The 18,852-nt window shown below is 39.8% G+C and overlaps 1 protein-coding gene across 2 annotated transcripts in view; it reads right to left on the reverse strand.

The window, feature by feature from the left end:
* Positions 1–9,741: 9,741 nt before the first annotated feature.
* The window catches only part of ube2f (ubiquitin-conjugating enzyme E2F (putative)), a 104,462-nt gene continuing 95,351 nt past the window's right edge, over positions 9,742–18,852 (reverse strand). For both annotated transcript variants that reach the window (XM_048533881.2, XM_048533880.2), the window contains 3 exons: positions 12,595–12,627; positions 11,751–11,813; positions 9,742–10,307 (listed from right to left, as the gene is read on the reverse strand). In XM_048533881.2, the coding sequence (XP_048389838.1) occupies positions 10,257–10,307; positions 11,751–11,813; positions 12,595–12,627 (147 nt within the window). In that variant the 3' untranslated portion in view covers positions 9,742–10,256. The remainder of the gene's footprint in view (positions 10,308–11,750; positions 11,814–12,594; positions 12,628–18,852) is intronic.

An 18,852-nucleotide genomic window follows, 5' to 3' on the forward strand; every position in this document is an offset into this window, starting at 1 on the left:
ACAAGTTTTATCCTTTTCTTAGCTCAGTCCCATTGTTGAGGCCAAAATTTCCTCCTCCAAGACCAGAGCAAATAGACTGCACCATGAATGACCCAGGTACTCCGGCATGGTGCCGTTCCCATGTCCACTGCCAGAACCGAAGGGCTGTATCTGGGATGTAGGAAGTACATTAATCCATGATAACAACATGCAATGTCAACCCACAACTTATAACACTAATGTACAACTTGGATGTCAACAATGCATGTAAGTCATGCTAAATTAAAAATGGTGACAAAATTTAAAAAAAAACAATTAAAAAGGCTAAAACAAAATGACAATAAGATGGGCAACTTAAAAGTGAGCGCTTACTATTGATTGTCTCAAGAGCAATGTATAACTAGAATTTTAAATTATAATTTGTATTTTGTGTGTTAAATAGTGGAAGATATGAAGAGTCTTTTAAAAGAGTTTCAATTGAGTGCTTTGGGTTGTCATGTTGATAAGTCTGGAGATCGGTTTTGTCTAAATGTATTTTAATGAGGTTTTGCAACCTATAGTCAAGGAGCGGGTAGGATGGAGGGTGCATTTTAACAGTTCAGTGTATTAATTAAGAGGTAGAAGGCAATTAAAACAATTATGCCATTGACCAGCAACAAAGGTCCAGGCTACGAGAAACAAGGCAGTCTAGAAAGTCAGTCAGACTGTGTGCGGTGTAAGGCAAAGTGAAGGACAGCTGGACACTTGGTTTAGGGAACTCATTTGTTTCTTCTGAAATTAAAGCAACAGTGAATTTACTTTGCAATTTGGTTCAAGTGTCCAGGATGAGACAACCATATAAAGGAAAAAGAACATCCTGTGACTAAAGAGAATTTCATCACAAGAAAACCAGTTGTAGCTCGACCAGTGTGTGTCAGAGTAAGAAGCCTTAATGTGGAGACTCTTCACTGAAGTCTGGGTGCTTACAAGGATATTGCTGGGATAATAGGGGTAATGGGAGCTTGAATCTTTCACTGATGTCTGTAATGAAATCTTTCCAATGTTTAGTCAAGTGTAATGTGTTTTCTTGTTTAATAAACATATTGTGTTAAAAAGTATACTGGCAGCCTCATGTGATCTCTAGAGTTTTAAAATTAAATCAAAGTTAGGATCTAACAAGCCAGGTTTCTCCATAGAATCTGACTTGCTCAGTATTAACATAAACTGGGATCATAACATCCGTAAACAAAACATTGTGGCACCAGCACCAAACTTTGTGACAGCTACTAGTTACTAGTCTGCCAACTTGAAAATGCCAGAAATCACTACTCTCAGCTTTCTGTTAAACAATATTATCTGTTGCTCAGTTCAGTCTTGATTTTCTAAATATCTTTCAAACATGTTAAAAGTGAATTCCAACAATGACTGATGTTAGGTTAACAACCTGTAGATTCCAGTTTTTCTCTCCCTCCTTTCTTGAATAATGGTGTTATGCTTGCTGGGATTGGTCAAGACTATAGGGAACCTTGGATGATAATGACAAACACATTCAATATCCCCGTGGACACCTCTTTTAGAACCTTCGTAAATAAGCAATCAAAACCTGGGGTATTATGGCCATCAAATCTCCGTTTACTCAGTGCATTTTCTCTACTAATATGAGATTACGTTTTTCACACTTACTAATCCTTTGTTTTCCCATTAGTATTACTTTCACGTTGTCTATGGAGAAAGAAAATATCTGCTTAACATTCCTGCCGTTTCTTTACTTACCATAATTTCTCCTGTCTCAACCTCCAAGGGAACAATGTCTAATTTTATTGCTTTTTGACTTGAAACATATTCAAATGACATCCTTTAGGATCAGGGCTACCCGTCCTTCTCCAGTCTGTCTGTATGGTGGGCTTCAGTGGAACAATTGTGAAGCAGTTGGAGAAACTGGGACAAGGGTATGGAGTTCTTGCATGCAGCAGGTTGTGTGGAAGCTTAGTCAGTCAATGTAACTGTGGGAGCTGGTGGGTGTGTAATGGGTATTGGTGGACAGCTCATCCCCAGAAATGGAAACAGAAAGCAAAAGAAGGCTAGAATCAGAGGGGGACAAGGCGAGGGTGAGAAGATGGAAATTAGAAACAGCTTCCCATCTCAGATAAGAGAATGGAACAGTACCAATATGCCACTAATGTACTGGATAAAAAGATTTAAGAGTGGGGTAGGACTGGAACAAGGAACATTTCACATTCCCCACAAAGAGACAGGCATAATTAGGACCAAATGTGGACAACTATAGCCACACCATTGACTTGGAGAACACGGAAGGAGTTAAAGGAGAACTGAAGAGGAGGTAGCAAGGACCTAAAAACCAGAAGTTGTGAAATCAATCTAAAGCATCGTAAGAATCATGAAAAAAACTGAGAAGAGACTAAATGAAGTGTATAAGAACTGAGCCAACATAGGAAGAAATCATTTCAGTGGGGTAGGAACAGACTGAAGCAATGGATCTGCCAAAGTAGTCCTGTTTGTGGATTTTGGGAAAAAAAAGTTTAATAAAAAAAAATCTGCAGAGGACAGGAGGTTAGTGACAGTCCTAAGATTAACAGCTACAAGTCCAATTGTGAGGTCATGGTCCAGGAGGAAATAGAAGGAAGGGTCTGATTGTTTGTGCTCAGCCTCTGCAAGACCAGGAGCTCAACATGTTAGATGACACAGTATCATCCTTGTCAGCAGGTTGGAAACAAAGTCAGGTCAGGCCTGACAGATTGGAAACCTGGAGATTCAGAGGGAGACAAGTTAAAGTGTGACGTGAGCAGAAAAATTAAGATGGGCTGATGTCATATTGACAGTTCTTCTTTATCAAACACAGCTACGAGACCAGAAGGATATCCAGGTACAGGGTGGGTTTTGGACATGGATCCAGGGTCCATGTAGCAGGCAGAGATTTCTGCTGATACAAGTGGGCACAGAGGCAAAGGAGATGCAAGAACAGCTCAACATCTTGCAATGCCTGAAAGTAATTGAAGAGGGATTTAAAGGAATAAAACCGAGTCCTTTGGTGAGCACAGACAGCATCCAGTATTATTTCTGTTCATTCTTGGGATATGAACACAGAAGAAAATATTGCACCTTTTGTGGTTGCCCATTGAAACAATCTGGTGAGGATACAATAGTGAGTAGTCTAGGGAATTCCAGGACTGACCCAATGATGAGGATTGTGTCTAGACCAGGACTGTGTATGACCTAGATGGGAACTTGGAGGTGATTGTGTTCCCATATGTTTACTACCCTTCTTCTACATAATAAAGACCTGCAGTTTTAGAAGGCCTGGTTGAGTTTGTGCAGTGAATGTTTAAGGTGGTGAATGAGCAAAAAGACATTTTTTTCTGAAAGGTCTTTTTGATACTACACTGCAAGCAGAGGACCGAGTTAGAAACTGTCTACATGGTAGATGTCAGTGCTGTAGCTGCACTGGAACAACTTTGCGAGAAGCATGACTAGTTCTGAAAGATAGTATCTTTAATAATAAAGTGTGCTGTTGAAGGAACTTATAACTTTTGCTATGTCTGCTGCACTCATCAGATTTTTGATAGCAGCTGAAATAATTCATATTGGTCGAAGACTGCCACCTTTGATTGTTGGGGTATCAAGGAGGAAACCAAGAAGAATCATCTGTAGTATTTCACACTTCTAGCTGAAGGTTAGTATTATAGAGACAGTAGGAACTGTCGATGCTAGAGAATCTTAAATAACAAGGTGTAGAGCTGGATGAACACAGCAGGCCAAGCAGCATCAGAGGAGCAGGAAAGCTGACGTTTCGGGTCTGGACCCTTCTTCAGAAATGGGAGAGGGGAATGGGATTCTGAAATAAAGCCAGAGAGGGGGAGGTAGATGGAAGATGGATAAAAGGAGCAGATAGGTGGAGAGGAGATGGACAGGTCAAAGAGGCGGGGATGGAGCCAGCAAAGGTGAGTACAGGTGGGGAGTTACGATGGAAGTTGGTCAGTGCAAGGAAAATGGACAAATCAAGGAGGCGGGGATGAGGCTGGTAGGTAGGAGGTGGGGTTGGGGGGTTGAGGTGGGAGGAATGGATAGGTGGGAGAAAGGGCAGACAAGTTAGGGAGGCGGGTCGAGCTGGGCTGGTTTTGGGATGCAGTCAGGGGAGGGGAGAATATTACAGCCTTTCCTTTCGTATTCACATGCTGGCCTCTGCTAACAATAAGGATGGGATGCATTTCTCTTTGTTAGTTGTCTTCTGTAATTCTCAATTTGGAGTAGCAAGTTCGTGGAGCCTCGATCTGTTCCACTGGTCATCAGAATCACTTTGCACTATTGCATGGTGCTGCCACTGTGAAGAATACATGCAGTCCCATGTTGTGACTATAGTAGCATTTCATTTTCAGGTATGCCTAGTGTTGCTCCCATCTTACAATAACATTACACCTTTCTTCTCAAAATGAGCATTTCACTCTCAGAGGGAATATATTCCACAACCTAAGCCCCATCCACAATATCAGCACTATGCAGTTTAAAAAAAAGGCTAATATTGGACACCTCTGCACTTGATCCATTGGTCTATAACAAGGAAGAAGATTGTTGTTCAAGATGACCTTAGTACTAGGCTGTCATATTACAAGCAAGATGGCCAATACACCACCATCACGCTGACCATGATTCACCATATTGTATGTAAATGTGGTTCAGGAGCATGAGATTACTTACTGAATCTCAACCAACTAGAATTACCTCAGTCATGGTGTACACAAGCAAACCATCTGTATATACATAGTGGTGAAACAGCTAAGATAAGCTGAAACACACCGGTACTACTGGAAGGATCAGGATACAAAATTGGAAATTCCAAACTGCAAGTGGATTTCTCCCAAGCGATCCTAGAATTGGTACAGTTAAACAAAGAACACTGTCGTGACTATTGAGATTATCCACACCATGAATAAACATGGGAGAATACTGGAGTATCTTTTAAATCCACATTTTCAAATTGGTAGAAATTTGCAACATATTAATGAAATAATGCTTAGAGTTGTCCCTAAATATCTTCAAGGGTGAAGATATTAGGAAATGGTTAATCAGACAGTACTGTTGTCAATTTTAATTTTTCAATAGCCTTATCTCAACTAGCACCTTTGATATTAACAGCTCTTACAACAAATTTGTAACAAGTCCTCAATTGTTTAAGAGATCCAATTGGGTGCCTGGACAACACAGCATTTTTAAGCAAATTAATCATTCAATTTCACAACACTACAGAATTTCAGTTATACTCTTATGGTAGGTGAAAGTGGCAACAAGGGTTGTACTGATCAGATAAACAGCTAGAGGCAAAAGCAACCTTGGACAGATACATTTGTCAGAGTCCTAGAGTTCTGGGCTATCAGATGATTAGGAGGCTTCAGTTAACTTGAATTCCTGTAACATTTTCCAGCCTAAAGACTTAGTTGACAGGCCAAGCAGGATGTGCAAAACTGAAGACATTGATAAGGGCCATGAAAGGATGATTCCGCAAAATATCAGTATTGAGGAACAGCTACAAAGGAATGGTGCAAGCTGAAGATAGAGGGGTATGTTCAAATTCAGCCTTAAAAAGATTCAACTTCAAAACTGATCATGTGATTCAGCTCAAGATTTCGCCATAAGCACTTATTTTCTATAGTTGTTACATGCTTAATAGATCCATGGACATCCACCCATAAAACAATGGACTTTCAGTATTATTGAAACAAAAAAAGAGACGTATTGCTGAGCCTTTTCATCTTGCATTCATCAGATCATATGTTAAACTTCAAAGGGAATACCAATTTATACTGCATGAGAAAAAGGGTGCTAATTCATTGACAAGTAGTCTCCCGATTTCTTGGGCATTGCCGTGGAGAACGTACCACTAAATGTTGTTGTTTAAATAAAAAAAACAAATCAATTCTGATTGGGCAAAACATACCATGGGAAATAGACCAGGGATCAGCTGTGCCCCAAGCCGTGGTTTATTGAAAAGAGTGCAATGCCTGGACCAGTTCTGTTTGCAATAGAATTGGAACGTATAATGAATGCATGAACATATGGAGCCATAGAATTTTTAAGGAGTAACAACCTGGAGTTCAACCTGGATACATGTGAGGTGATGCATTTTGGAAGGTCGAATTTGAAAGCTGAGTACAGGATTAAGGATAGGATTCTTGGCAGTGTGGAGGAACAGAGGGATCTTGATGTGCAGATACATAGATCCCTTAAAATGGCCACCCAAGTGGACAGGGTTGTTAAGAAAGCATATGGTGTTTTGGCTTTCATTAACAGGGGGATTGAGTTTAAGAGTCGTGAGATCTTGTTGCAGCTCTATAAAACTTTGGTTAGACCGCACTTGGAATACTGCGTCCAGTTCTGGTCGCCCTATTATAGGAAAGATGTGGATGCTTTGGAGAGGGTTCAGAGGAGGCTTACCAGGATGCTGCCTGGCCTGGAGGGCTTATCTTATGAAGAGAGGTTGACTGAGCTCGGTCTCTTTTCATTGGAGAAAAGGAGGAGGAGAGGGGACCTAATTGAGGTATACAAAATAATGAGAGGCATAGATAGAGTTGATAGCCAGAGACTATTTCCCAAGGCAGAAATGGCTAGCACGAGGGGTCAAAGTTTTAAGCTGGTTGGAGGAAAGTATAGGAGGGATGTCAGAGGCGGGTTCTTTAAATAGAGTTGTGAGAGCATGGAATGCGTTGCCAGCAGCAGTTGTGGAAGCAAGGTCATTGGGGACATTTAAGAGACTGCTGGACATGCATATGGTCACAGAAATTTGAGGGTGCATACATGAGGATCAATGGTCGGCACAACATCGTGGGCTGAAGGGCCTGTTCTGTGCTGTACTGTTCTATGTTCTATGTTCTAACTTTCACCCTCTAACAGCCAAAACCACTTCAGGTTATTTCTTGATCCTGGTCTGATTGCCGACTATAACAACTTTGACACTGACCTTCAAGTGATACTGAGAAGAACCTTACAGAAGCTAGGCTCGTTGCCTCTTCATTGTGTCCAACTTCAACGTCAAGGCAAAGACAAACTGTCTGTCTGACTTGCTCTTGATCTTAATTTTTGGAATTTTGTGACAGAATGGAGTGGCTTGCTTAGTAATTTCAGAGTGAAGTTAAGAGTCATCAACGCTGTTGTGGGTGTGGAGTCGCAAATGGGTAGGTCAGGTGCTTGTTAACCTACAGAATATTAAAATGAACATTTTGGGTTTTTACTGCCAACCAACAGTTTCACGATTACTTCTCTCATACAGCCTTTTATTCCAGCTTTAAAGAAAAATGAATTCATATTCCAAACTGCCAGGGCAGAATATGAATTCAATCTTTAGATTACAGGTCTAGGAACATAATCACTTAAATATGATTAGTCTCTCATGCATTAGTTACTGAACATGCATCTTTACATGTTGTAAAATAAAATTCTGTATCCATGTTGTAGACTAATATCTAGACATGCAGTATCATCAGAAGCATTCTGTCCCATTGTTAACCACTCCAGTAAATAGTAATCTGACAATGTACATTTGCATTACTTTGGTGTATACAAGATATTTTAGTGCATAATTAATGTGATTTGCTTGACAGTGTTCATTAGTGATATCTACAGCATATATTAGACTGATTTTAACCTATGTTGCTGTTTGGTTAGCACACTGATGTTATTCCATAATTCATATGCTTTAATGTACATTGGAAATTTTCATCTGGAAATTACATTTTGTAAAATTACTTTGTGCATTAAATTTCCAATGTCGACTGGCATGTTTTTGCACTGTAAAGCAGTGTTGTTTTAGCACATGCTGGGGCTTGATTCAATGTTAAATTGGAGACATCCAGTGGTATACTGGAGTTATTTTAGTGAATACTGGAGTTGCTTTACTTTCAGTTGCTATTTGATCAATACATAATGAAGTTTCTTTTCCTGCATAATGTTTATATGTATTGTTTATTTGTCCAGCTACTATGGGTGACTAAGCAGGAAGGTGGGTGGTTCTAGATTGTTAGTATTCAGCTGCACATCACCAGGGGAATGACATTTTGATTTCTGGGAGTATTTGAAGTCAAGAAGCCTCACCTGCCATTCATGACACAATGATAATTTATCAGCAAAAATATCATTATTGAAAACAACTCAATAGAAATTTGCATGATAATGGATTAAAATGAATGACGGCTGCTGATAAAATAATACTTATACATCGCAACACAAACAAGGGATGGAAGCTACTACTAAATGATTCATCTAGCAGTACAGCTATTGATTTCGGTGTGATTGGTCTTTTGCTATAAACTAATTTGTAACAAGTCCTTGAGTATTTAGAAGTCCAATTAAGTGCATACACAAAACAGCATTTATCCTTCAACTTCACAGGGTATGGGATTTGCATGCCATTTTTATGATGGTCAGATGAACATGGCAGGAGAAGGTTCATCTGATAAGAAATGACAGTTGCAGGCAAACACAACCTGAGAAAGCTACATTTGTCAGGCATTTGATCACAGATGATCATAGGTGGTTAGGAGGCCTCTGTCAGTAACTGTCTCAAGGTGGCACATTCCAATCTCATTTATGCAAGTCACTGGCAATTAGGATCACCCTTCCTATTTGCAGTGTGGTCTACAAAGTATCTCAAACTAGATAAAAATACCACTAGCATCTAGTAACAGATTGCAATTCATGTGCTTGAATTTGGAGCTTTCATTTACAATTGACAAGTTTACATCATAGGTTACATGTTTTAGATGGCACTTACCAGCAATATGTATTGGGGGTGAGTCAGCCACCTGGTCCACTGAGTTCATCTCTGCCATCCTGCATGAAATGATGGCTTTTTGATCCAGATTTTGATACCATTTCCTTGTTTATCAGAAAACCTTGCTTTCCAAACATGTGATCCCCAAAACAACGATCCAAAACTAGGAACTAGATTAACTTCAGCAGAGACACAAATAGGTTGCACAGTTCACTGCAGTGGCAAGACAAGGCTGGAGGGGAGTGATGTTGGGGAGATATGGGGTTGTTGAGTGATAGAAAGGTCAGTAATGCGACATGCTGGTGAGGAGATAAGTTATGAGGGACAGTGTAAGAGATCTTGCTTAACATCAGTCAAAATATAGTCAATAATTCAGTAAACTTTTGGGAGGAGTGGTGCAATAGAGTTACTATGGAATAATGAGAGCGCTAAATTAACATGAATAAAAAGTACAAATCAGTAACATATGATATCGAGGAGGAGAAATCTCAGAGCAATAGTGAGAGAAAGCTGAATCAATGATGGTAGTGATACAGTAATTGAGTGTGCAGGCTAAATATGTGAAGAAATGGGGTGTCATTACTTTGTGGGTGAGGATTCAGTGGAATATTGGTAGGTACGAGAGGTCCTTTGAATGCTGAAGTAGACAATTAACCTGCTGTTGAGGAGAGTGCACTGCAGATCAATGTCCACTGATCAACACTTCAGCCATTGTTAGAAGAGATACACGCACTTACATGAGCACTGTATACACTACATATGGTAGTATATGCACATATGCAAATACATTGTATTGTACACGTTTAGCAATATATATGCATGCATACAAGTACACAACACATTTTTCACATTAGGTAATATATGTACTTATAAGTATGCCATATATTTCTCACAGCTATAAACCTTAGTCATCAACTCGGGGATTACATTTTGCAAACAGCTTCATTTCACATCTGCACCAATAGACTTACTTTATCCAATAACTGACCAAGTGGGAGCTGTGGGGCCAAGTAATGCGTACAATTTATTTAAGGCAGTGTCCCAAGTGAGGACTGAGACACTGGCTCATGTGTTGCTCACTGGATTTTCCACACACAGTTGTTTAATATTTGCAAGCCACATGCTGTTAATGCTTCAATTAAACACTTCTGTCTTAAGACATTTTGTTGCAAAATATTGTGGTTTCCATACCACACCAGATTACACGAGAAAAATGTCCTTTTTGATTCACTCAGTAAAGAGACAGACCCCAGATGCTCTGTACAATCCTTATAATTGAAGAAAACTCGACTATTTTGCCACAATAAGAGTAATTATTCTTGAATCTTAGCCCAAAGTTGCCCATCACTTGCTGTGCTGCATTGACGCTGAATTCAAAGTAGCACCAACAGCCTTTCTTCATAACAACACTGCTACTGGACTGCCTCAATCCTGTGTTTAATTGATGATCGACATCAGAAGACAGAAGACTTGGCTTCTACACCTTGAAGTAAAGTGTCCCTCAAGGCAGCTCATCTGATCATCTTGCATAGCGCCTAATATAATCCTGCACTTTACTCCGAAAGTCCTCCTGCAAGAACGACACAGAAAGTCAAACATCAAAAGACGTTACATAACAGACAGGTGCTCATCCTTAGTACAACAGACCAATTAGAAAGAAGGGGACCAGTTATAAACCAGATAATCAGAGGCCCTACACCCCAAAGTCACTGGCAGAGAAACCTGCAGGCTCAATAATCCTGGCAAAATTAATTCACATTCAATAAATTATTTGGTAATAAATTAAAGTCATCAAGGGGTTTTTACAAGGTAATTTGCATTTGACTAACTTGATTCAGTTTTGTGAAGTAGTAATTCAGGTTTGACTGAGTCATTGCAGTTAATGCGTATATGGACTTTCAAAGACCTGACAAAATGTCACATGATTGACTTGTCAACAAAACAAAGCATAAGGGACGAAAGGGACAGTGAACAGCATAGATGCAAAATTTTACTAAGGGATAGAAAAGACAGTGTAATTGGTTGTGTTTCAGGCTGGAGGGAAGTAGCGTTCCGGAGGGATTAGTATCAGAACCACTTTTTTTGTGATGTATATAAATGACCTGTGCTTAGATATAACTTCAAAGCATTCATAATGATATAAACCTTGGAAATATAACAAATCAGGACGAATATATGAATACATTTCAGAGAATGTGGATAGATGGATGAAGTGGGCAAAGACACTGCAGACCAAAGTTAACTTGGTATTTAATGCAGTAAGGTTGAAGTGATAGGCAGTAAAAAAGAGAGGCAATAGAAACAAAGTATTAAATGGGATGATGGAACAGAGATCAGCAGTTAATGTACACAAACCTTTGAAAATGGCAGGACAGATGAGAAGGCTGTGAAAGAGCATGTGGAACCTTGACTTTGTTAATAGAGAAGAGAGTGAAAAAGCAAGGAAATTATGCTGAGCTTTCTCAAAAGGCTGGTTTGGTCTCTGATGCAGCATTGTGCCCAATTCTGGGCACAATATTTTGGGAAGCATGTCAAGGTTTTGGCAAGTGAGCAGAGGAGATTTATCAGAATGGAGCAAGGATGATGGGTTTCAGGTTTGTAAACAGACCAGGGAAGCGGGATTGTTCTCTTTTGTGCAGGCAGGACTAATTAGCTTTGTCATAGGCATTCAAAACCATGAACTTTTCTGATAGCACACATAAAGAGAAGTGAAAGCCACAAGGTGGCTTTTATTGGTTAAAAGCAGTGAACTGAATGGCCACTTTCTACACTGGATCATTTTATGATCCCATGATCCCAATAATACTGCACACAGCAATGCCCACCATAAGACAACAAGAGGTTTCTTTCCAGAAATCACACATTACTCCACGTGTAACACTACACAGATGGCTCCCCCTCACTTAAGTAACACTGCGCAACCACACCTGTGCACTCACCCCAACAGACAGAGTTTAGTGTCTCTGGTAGTGTGCATAGAAAAAGTGTTCTCTTAGTACACTGACTGACCCACCTTGTCACGCAGATGTTGCTCTGCCGCTTCGATATTCAAGGGATCATCAAAATTCAAGAGATCCTATGACAGAGAAAGAGAGAGGGAGAGGCAAATTTTGAAAGCTAGTAGATTTTTAAGGCCATTCATTTGACCAAAACTAAACGTACATTGGGCTATATTCCAATAGTAGGGAATTCATGTGAAAAAGCCAAGAAACGCTGAACCACGCAGAGCAGGAGGGTGCTTCATGCTGACCTTCTTCTCTGCTGAGTTAGCTACTCTCAATTGGAATGCAAATAGACATCATAATTTGATCCAACACCTCAGTAATTAAGAAATGCTTGACCAGGGATGGTGATTAACACACATTCTGATTTAAGTGGAATCAAATTCAAATATATGATGTTGCCACTCATCCACCTGTACTCACTGTCTCGGTTTGTACACCCAGATTTGCCTTGCCTGTGGAACCACAACCTAGCAATGTATCCCACCAACCCCGGTTTAATTTTAGCCTGTAACTCACTCCTGATAATGATTATTCTTGGTATTAATTGCTGCCAATTCCCTGGAACCCTTTGATTAGATTACAATCTGTAACTCACTCATGGGTGTCTGTTGCATGAATTATACCTTTAATGGTTTTTGGAGATACATTTAGTAGCTCTTATCATTGATTAAGTTGCAAACCATTTCATACTAGCTGCCACTTAATGTGTTAATAGTGTGGGAAACAGAAGAGACGATGTTCTGCTCCGCTACACTTGCACGGATATCACACATGAATGATCCAAAGCAGAGCAAATCCTTGTTTAAAATTTTGTTTTAACTCCACATAATTTTGGTCTGCTTAGATACTTACCGTAAATAATGAATTCAATCCCCAGACCACATCCTGTGAAGAAAGAATACAGGAGGTTAAATATATTGCGATGAAACAGTACATAATGTTGGAGTACAGAATATGCAACGTTTCGTTAGTTGTCTCCTTATGCTTTTACCCCCATATCTCATGGAAACCTGTCTACTACTGCAAGTGCCTCACAGAAACATGCCCATCATCATCACTGCACTCTGCCAGCATGAAAATGAAAGTTGCCTGGGTCCCAGAGGACCCTGTGCCACGCTCTGAGAAAGACAGCGTGAGAGAATGAGATGACTGGTGCTGAGTCCAACCCGAACGGTGCTAAATACGGTCAATATAGGAGACTATTTCAGGCTGTGACCTGTACATTGCTAATTTTTCATTTGCATTGCTAAACAAAGTGTGTGCATGTGGGACATGGGAACTAATTTCAATTGAGAAAAATCAACTACAAAAGTCATTGCAGTCAGGAACAAATTGGAGATATTTTCAAATGTGCAATTTTATATCTTTGTAATATCTACTATCTCTGTAATTTCCTCAATCTTTCTCTTCCGCTAACCATGGCCCCTTGTACATCTCTCCATCATTTCACCCCAACGATGGCAGCAGTGCCCTCAGTAGCATAGACTTCCTTTTCTCAGAGCCCTTTCCCAACTTTCAATGCTTCTCTAGCTCCTTGAAACTTAACTCTGACCACCTCTCCCGATAAGTACTACACTGATTTGGGGTCCAGATTTGTGTGATTGTGCTCCGAGGAAGCACCTTGCAAATTTTTCTATGTTAGTGGTGCTGTCTGGATAGAAATCATTGCTGCTGCTAACAGCTAACTCCTTTTTACACTCTTGGGTTTCATTCCCTGCTGTACATCACTTCTGCCACTTTGGCCATGGCAGCTGGTACTCAGGGCTAAGAGGAAACAAAAAACCAAAATTGTTGGTTCAAACATTTGATACATTTCCTAACCGATAGGTTAGTGGTGTTTTGAAGTTGCCTCATCTTCCACTTTCTTATCCGCAGACACTAAGATTATGTAACTCAATGTGAAATAGGTAACGAGGCTGGAATGTTTAGTGCTGGATGTGATGACGGGGTGAGCCTCAGTGACTCAGCACTGTTGCTCCTGTTTTAAAGCATGGATTATGCAGAAGAATGAGCACTTACTCTCTTTTACATCACACATTGCAAAATAACCCATTCAATACAAAGCACAGCCAGCACTACACAAACAAATTCATCCTTAATCACTGGAGCAGGAATGGAAGGGAAACCGAGGGGCCAGGATGTGAGAGAGAGCTGCCAAAGGCAGGAGACAAGGAGATGAGTTAGGTGAGAAGATGGTAAAGACTGTGAGGGCATGTAAGAGGAGGAGATGAGACAGACAGTGAAAGCAAAGGAGCAGGAGGAAGGAGGCAAGGTTGACAGAGGGCAAAATGAGAATCGGACACCTGCGCAGATTGCTGGGAGTTCAGGCAAGGTATGCAATGTGAAATATGCATTAGAAAGTTGATTACTTGAGAAGTTGGACATGTTCACTCATCTGAGAGGCAGGGCAAGCAAGGCTCATTTCTTGGGCTTGGATCACTAAAACTTGGCTCCTTTTTTTATTGGAGGTTCAGCACTTCAAACTGACTTTCAAACAAAGGGAGCATTGGCCGAAAGCAGTCCTAGCAAGTCAGCTGACTTCACCAATAAACAAAGGGTTAAAATAGCTTGCACATAATAACTTGCATTGATGTGGTAAAACGTCCAAGAACATCACAAAAGTATTTATCAAACTAAGACTGATCTTAAGCCAAAAAGGAAATATTGCAGCATTAGTCAAAAAAAAAGAGATCCTGAGGAACATCTCAAAAGGACAGAGTTGTAGTTCAGTGAGGAAATTCCAGAATTTTGGGCTTCACAGGTGAATGGTGGAGGGATTAGAATTGGGCATGTTAAAGAAGCAAGAATCGGAGAGCACAGATGTCTTGCAGGGGTGTGAGACCATAAAAGGATTTCGAAACAAGGGTGATAAGAGGCACTGCTTATCCAAGAGCACAACGCCGATGGATAAACAGGACTTGCTGTGAGTTATGACACAGGCAACACTACTTTGGACTACATCAGATTTAGAGAGAGGGGTGTAGAAGACAAGTCAAGAGTGCACGAGTAGTCAAATTTAGAGGTAACAGGGGTAGAATGAGCTTCTGTGGCAGATGGTCTCAAGTTAACATATAATTATACAGCACATCTCTTGAACACGATTTAGCCCCAGCACACAACTGTCTTTGTTATTTTTAGAAATACTGCAAACACAACCGAAAGCCAATATAAAATGAGACAATTATTTCCTGCCCAAGCAATTTACACTGGCTTAAGAATTATATAAAATGCGTACATTGCTATAAATGAATTATTTACTTGATTTATAGCTTAAACACCTCATAAGTACCATTTTAGAAACTGTGCATACGAATACTTCATCACTGAGTGCCACCTATACAATGTGCACATGGAAAAAAATCCTTGTTTGTGTGGAGTTGACACAGCTCCCTCCTGTCAAAGGTGGGTAGGCAATTGATTGCGAGTGTCATTGGCAAATGGGAATTACAAAGATCTGCCTCAGATGGTACTTCTGTTCACGTCATCACAGAGTTACCACCACCATGCCCACCCCCGCCCGATCGAAATTCTGGCAGAGGCCAGGTTGTAACTCATTTGTTAAAAAAAAAACCAAAAGAACTATGGATGCTGTGAATCAGGCACAAAAGCAAAGTTGCTGGAAAAGCTCAGCAGATCTGGCAGTATCTGTGAAGGAAAAAACAGAATTAATATTTCGGGTCCGGTGACCCTTCCTCAGAACTCCTCAGTTCTGAGGAAAGGTCAGCGGACTTGAGACATTAACTTTTTTTAACTTCACAGATGCTGCCAGATCTGCTGAGCTTTCCCAGCAACTTTGCTTTTGTAACTTGTTTGTATCCGGTTTGCCCTAAAACAAAACAGAGAAATACTTGAGAGGAAATAGAAGGATGGTTAAAGAGTAACCAAAAATGGAATGAGAAATAATATGCATGAGCACAGAATTGTTGTGGTTTCAGCATTCCTATGCAAACATGAAAAATGATAACTACAAATATAATGAGAAGCACCAGTTATTAGACAGATATGATGATGTAGCTTTGGTAACTATTTGGCCTGAGCCCAGCTAAAGTTGAGAATTAAATACTTGCAGAAATATTTCTTTTTTTAAAGAGAACTGGCAAGAAATGGAACTGCTCATTAGTTAAAACTTACAGACATGGAAAAATAATTCCAGTGTTTAGGCTCAATATTTAGGTTGAGATAAATAATGAGATTATATGGAGACTCTGGAATAACCTGAAGGGACTGAAGGTGAGATTTAGGGAAGAATGTGACAATGCAGGTTTTCAAATGCCAAGATTTTCCTCAGAATCTGGGTGAGCTGGCAGTGGCAAATTAAGGAAACGTTGGCAGGAGGCATTATGTTACATTTCCTCCAAAAAAAAGAGCAACTGCACTTTTCTTCTGGAAGCTCACCATTACAATGACAGTGAGGTGGGTATAGTTTATTATTGTTTCTAACCCTAAAATGTGCTAGGTGGCATTGTGGCAACTGGCACGGTGCCCCAAAGAAGGAACAGCTGAGTAGAGCCATTTTTACAAGAATATAGTAACTGCAAGCCCTCCAGATATTTTAAAACAGTTCCAACATGTTCAAATTCTTACGTAATTAATATAACCACCTGAAACCTAAGGTGAATGCAAGAAAAAGAAAAACACTACTTTTTGAGAAATACTTGATTTCCACACTATTAATTCCATTGTTATGAAGAGGAATATAAGGTGGTTTGACAAACCAGAGTTATTCAAGTTTTCACCCTTGATTTCTCTCAGCAACAGTGCTTTACATCTTACGAAGACTAGCATTTGGGATTGAGCAAGGTGCCGGCCAAAGATGTGTAGCTTTTATCAGCATGGAGCACAACTTTACTATTGAATGTCAAAATAAACAGACTTGAACCTTTGTACAACTAGGTTCTTCCAGGCACTCTTGGGTGACCTTGGTTAATCTGCTGTGCAATGCTGTATGAAGAAAAATTATTCCTGCACTGTTCCGGGGAGCATCTTAATTTGTAACATTTTAACAGACTCTGCAAAGCGGTCAATTTTTAAAGAGAGTTGCTGGATTGCCACAAATAGAAAGGGTCATTGATGGTACCTTTGTACCATTTATAAACTGGAAGGGGTGCCATTCAGTTAATGTGCAGCATGTGATTGATGCAAATCAAAAGTTGGAACTCCAGTGTTGTTTGCCAGAAGCTGCCAAGCTTACTCTTTGCCAATCATCAATGCACTGAGATGATTAACCACAAAGCAATAACTCCAACTGTGGACCTTGTACAGCTTGCTATATTCAGCAGGAGACAATAAGTTTGAAGACTGGAATAACCAGTTTAAAATGGAAATTGACATGAAGTGTAATACCCAGAGTGCGCATACATGGACTATGCTTTTCCATCTGGGCAGACAGCCTGCTGAGGATTCCACAGTTCAAAGGAATGCTCTTCAGAGTAGATTTTACATGATGCAACTGTAAAAGTGTCTGACTGAATGTGATATAAATTTTGACGTAGAAAACCATTTTGATGTTATTTGAACAGTTTGCCGTGGAGCAAGTTCAGCTGCCTTCTAGCCATTTAAAGTTGGGTACAATAGGGTGGATACTCCAAATCTACTTGCACATGAGAACTGCATTTTTGGGACAGCGCTGCATTGTTGGATAAATTGGTGTGCCTTTCAAGGAAAGATGAAGTTGAGACACCTCAGAGACAGCCAGTGAAACTGCATTAACTCGATGCAGAATTATTGACAGACTGTGAACGCAAGTTCATTCAAACTAGGGGTTTGATATAAGAGGATTTTAAGGAGTTAGTTTCTATATCTACACCAAAATGGACTGAATGGAAATTTGATCTAGAATTTTATAGATTAGGACATTTGACAAAAGCAACAGATGGGAGATGTTGCTACTGCTATTATGACAAGTTTTAGAGCCTTAATCACACTGCCACAAAGTAACACAAATGTGCAGCAAATCGTGGCAAGAGAAGTCAGACTCTGATAAACCTTTTCGGTCTGTACTCTTAAAGAGACTACGTAAAGGATCTACATCTAAAAAGGTTAAACTGACTTCTCTTTCACAAAATTGCTGACCATTCTCAGCATTTTCTGCAAGTACCTCAAAAGTATGTGGGTAAGAGTTTGTTTTAGGTGCAATTGGTGGTGCCTGCACAGTTTTGTTTTCAGGATTGCTCTGCTTTGCTCAGGTTTCCACTCACCTCATTTGTATGTAGCCAAAATTTAAATTCTTCCATAAAATTGCAATAAATGGCAGTATTTTAAACTTAGTTTATAAGTAAAAATATTCCTAGACAAGTTTAAGAGCAGTTGCCAGGGGCAGTTACATTAATAGAGCTGAAAATGGGTTTCTCTCTAAACTCAATCAACTCAATGTTTAATCCATTGCCTCCAAGTAACTGACTGCTGAAAACTTTACAGAAGTACTTACTAGTTAGAGTAGTCAGTTTCTTAAACTTTGTTTAAAAAGGAGCATGTTACTTGCCTTGTTGTTCAAAAATGCTTAATTTCCTAAGCTGCCTTAAAGTCCTGCAATTAGTGGAAGCCATGTGACTAATTCAATCAGGTCATTCAGTTTTGTGGGTGGAGCAGGTTTTAGGCACTTGAAGAAAAGCACAGGAGATTGCAAAAACATTATTTTTAATGGATGCAATCTGCATGTGCAAATTCCTCAATACTTTCATATTGTTTTGCATATTGATATACAATAGGAATGCCTCTCACTATAATGTTAGTACATATTACTGTAACACCAATAAGCAAACAGAGCAAAGGCACATGGAAAAGACAGGAGTAATGGGCTCATGGAACACTGAGTAGACAGGAGCGAGTGGTCAGGAGATGTGGAAGTGACCATATATAGACCTAATGCTAGTTGAAGGAGTTACTTAAACTGAAAGTTTAATGCAGTAAGTTTGTGCTAGCTTATTAGCTGAAGATGTGATGAGGATTATTTCTCGTCAAGGAACAACTTTTAAAAGGGGTGAACTATTTTCCAGTGCAAGCATCTGCAATAGAATGTGGTGCAGCTATTCCAAGCACTGGATCATATATCACAGCAGATGTTCCAATCTTTTTGGCCTACTTTATATGGGTCATTTAACATGCAATCTA

This window comes from Stegostoma tigrinum, chromosome 7, assembly GCF_030684315.1.
Source record: "Stegostoma tigrinum isolate sSteTig4 chromosome 7, sSteTig4.hap1, whole genome shotgun sequence".
Lineage (NCBI taxonomy): Eukaryota > Metazoa > Chordata > Chondrichthyes > Orectolobiformes > Stegostomatidae > Stegostoma > Stegostoma tigrinum.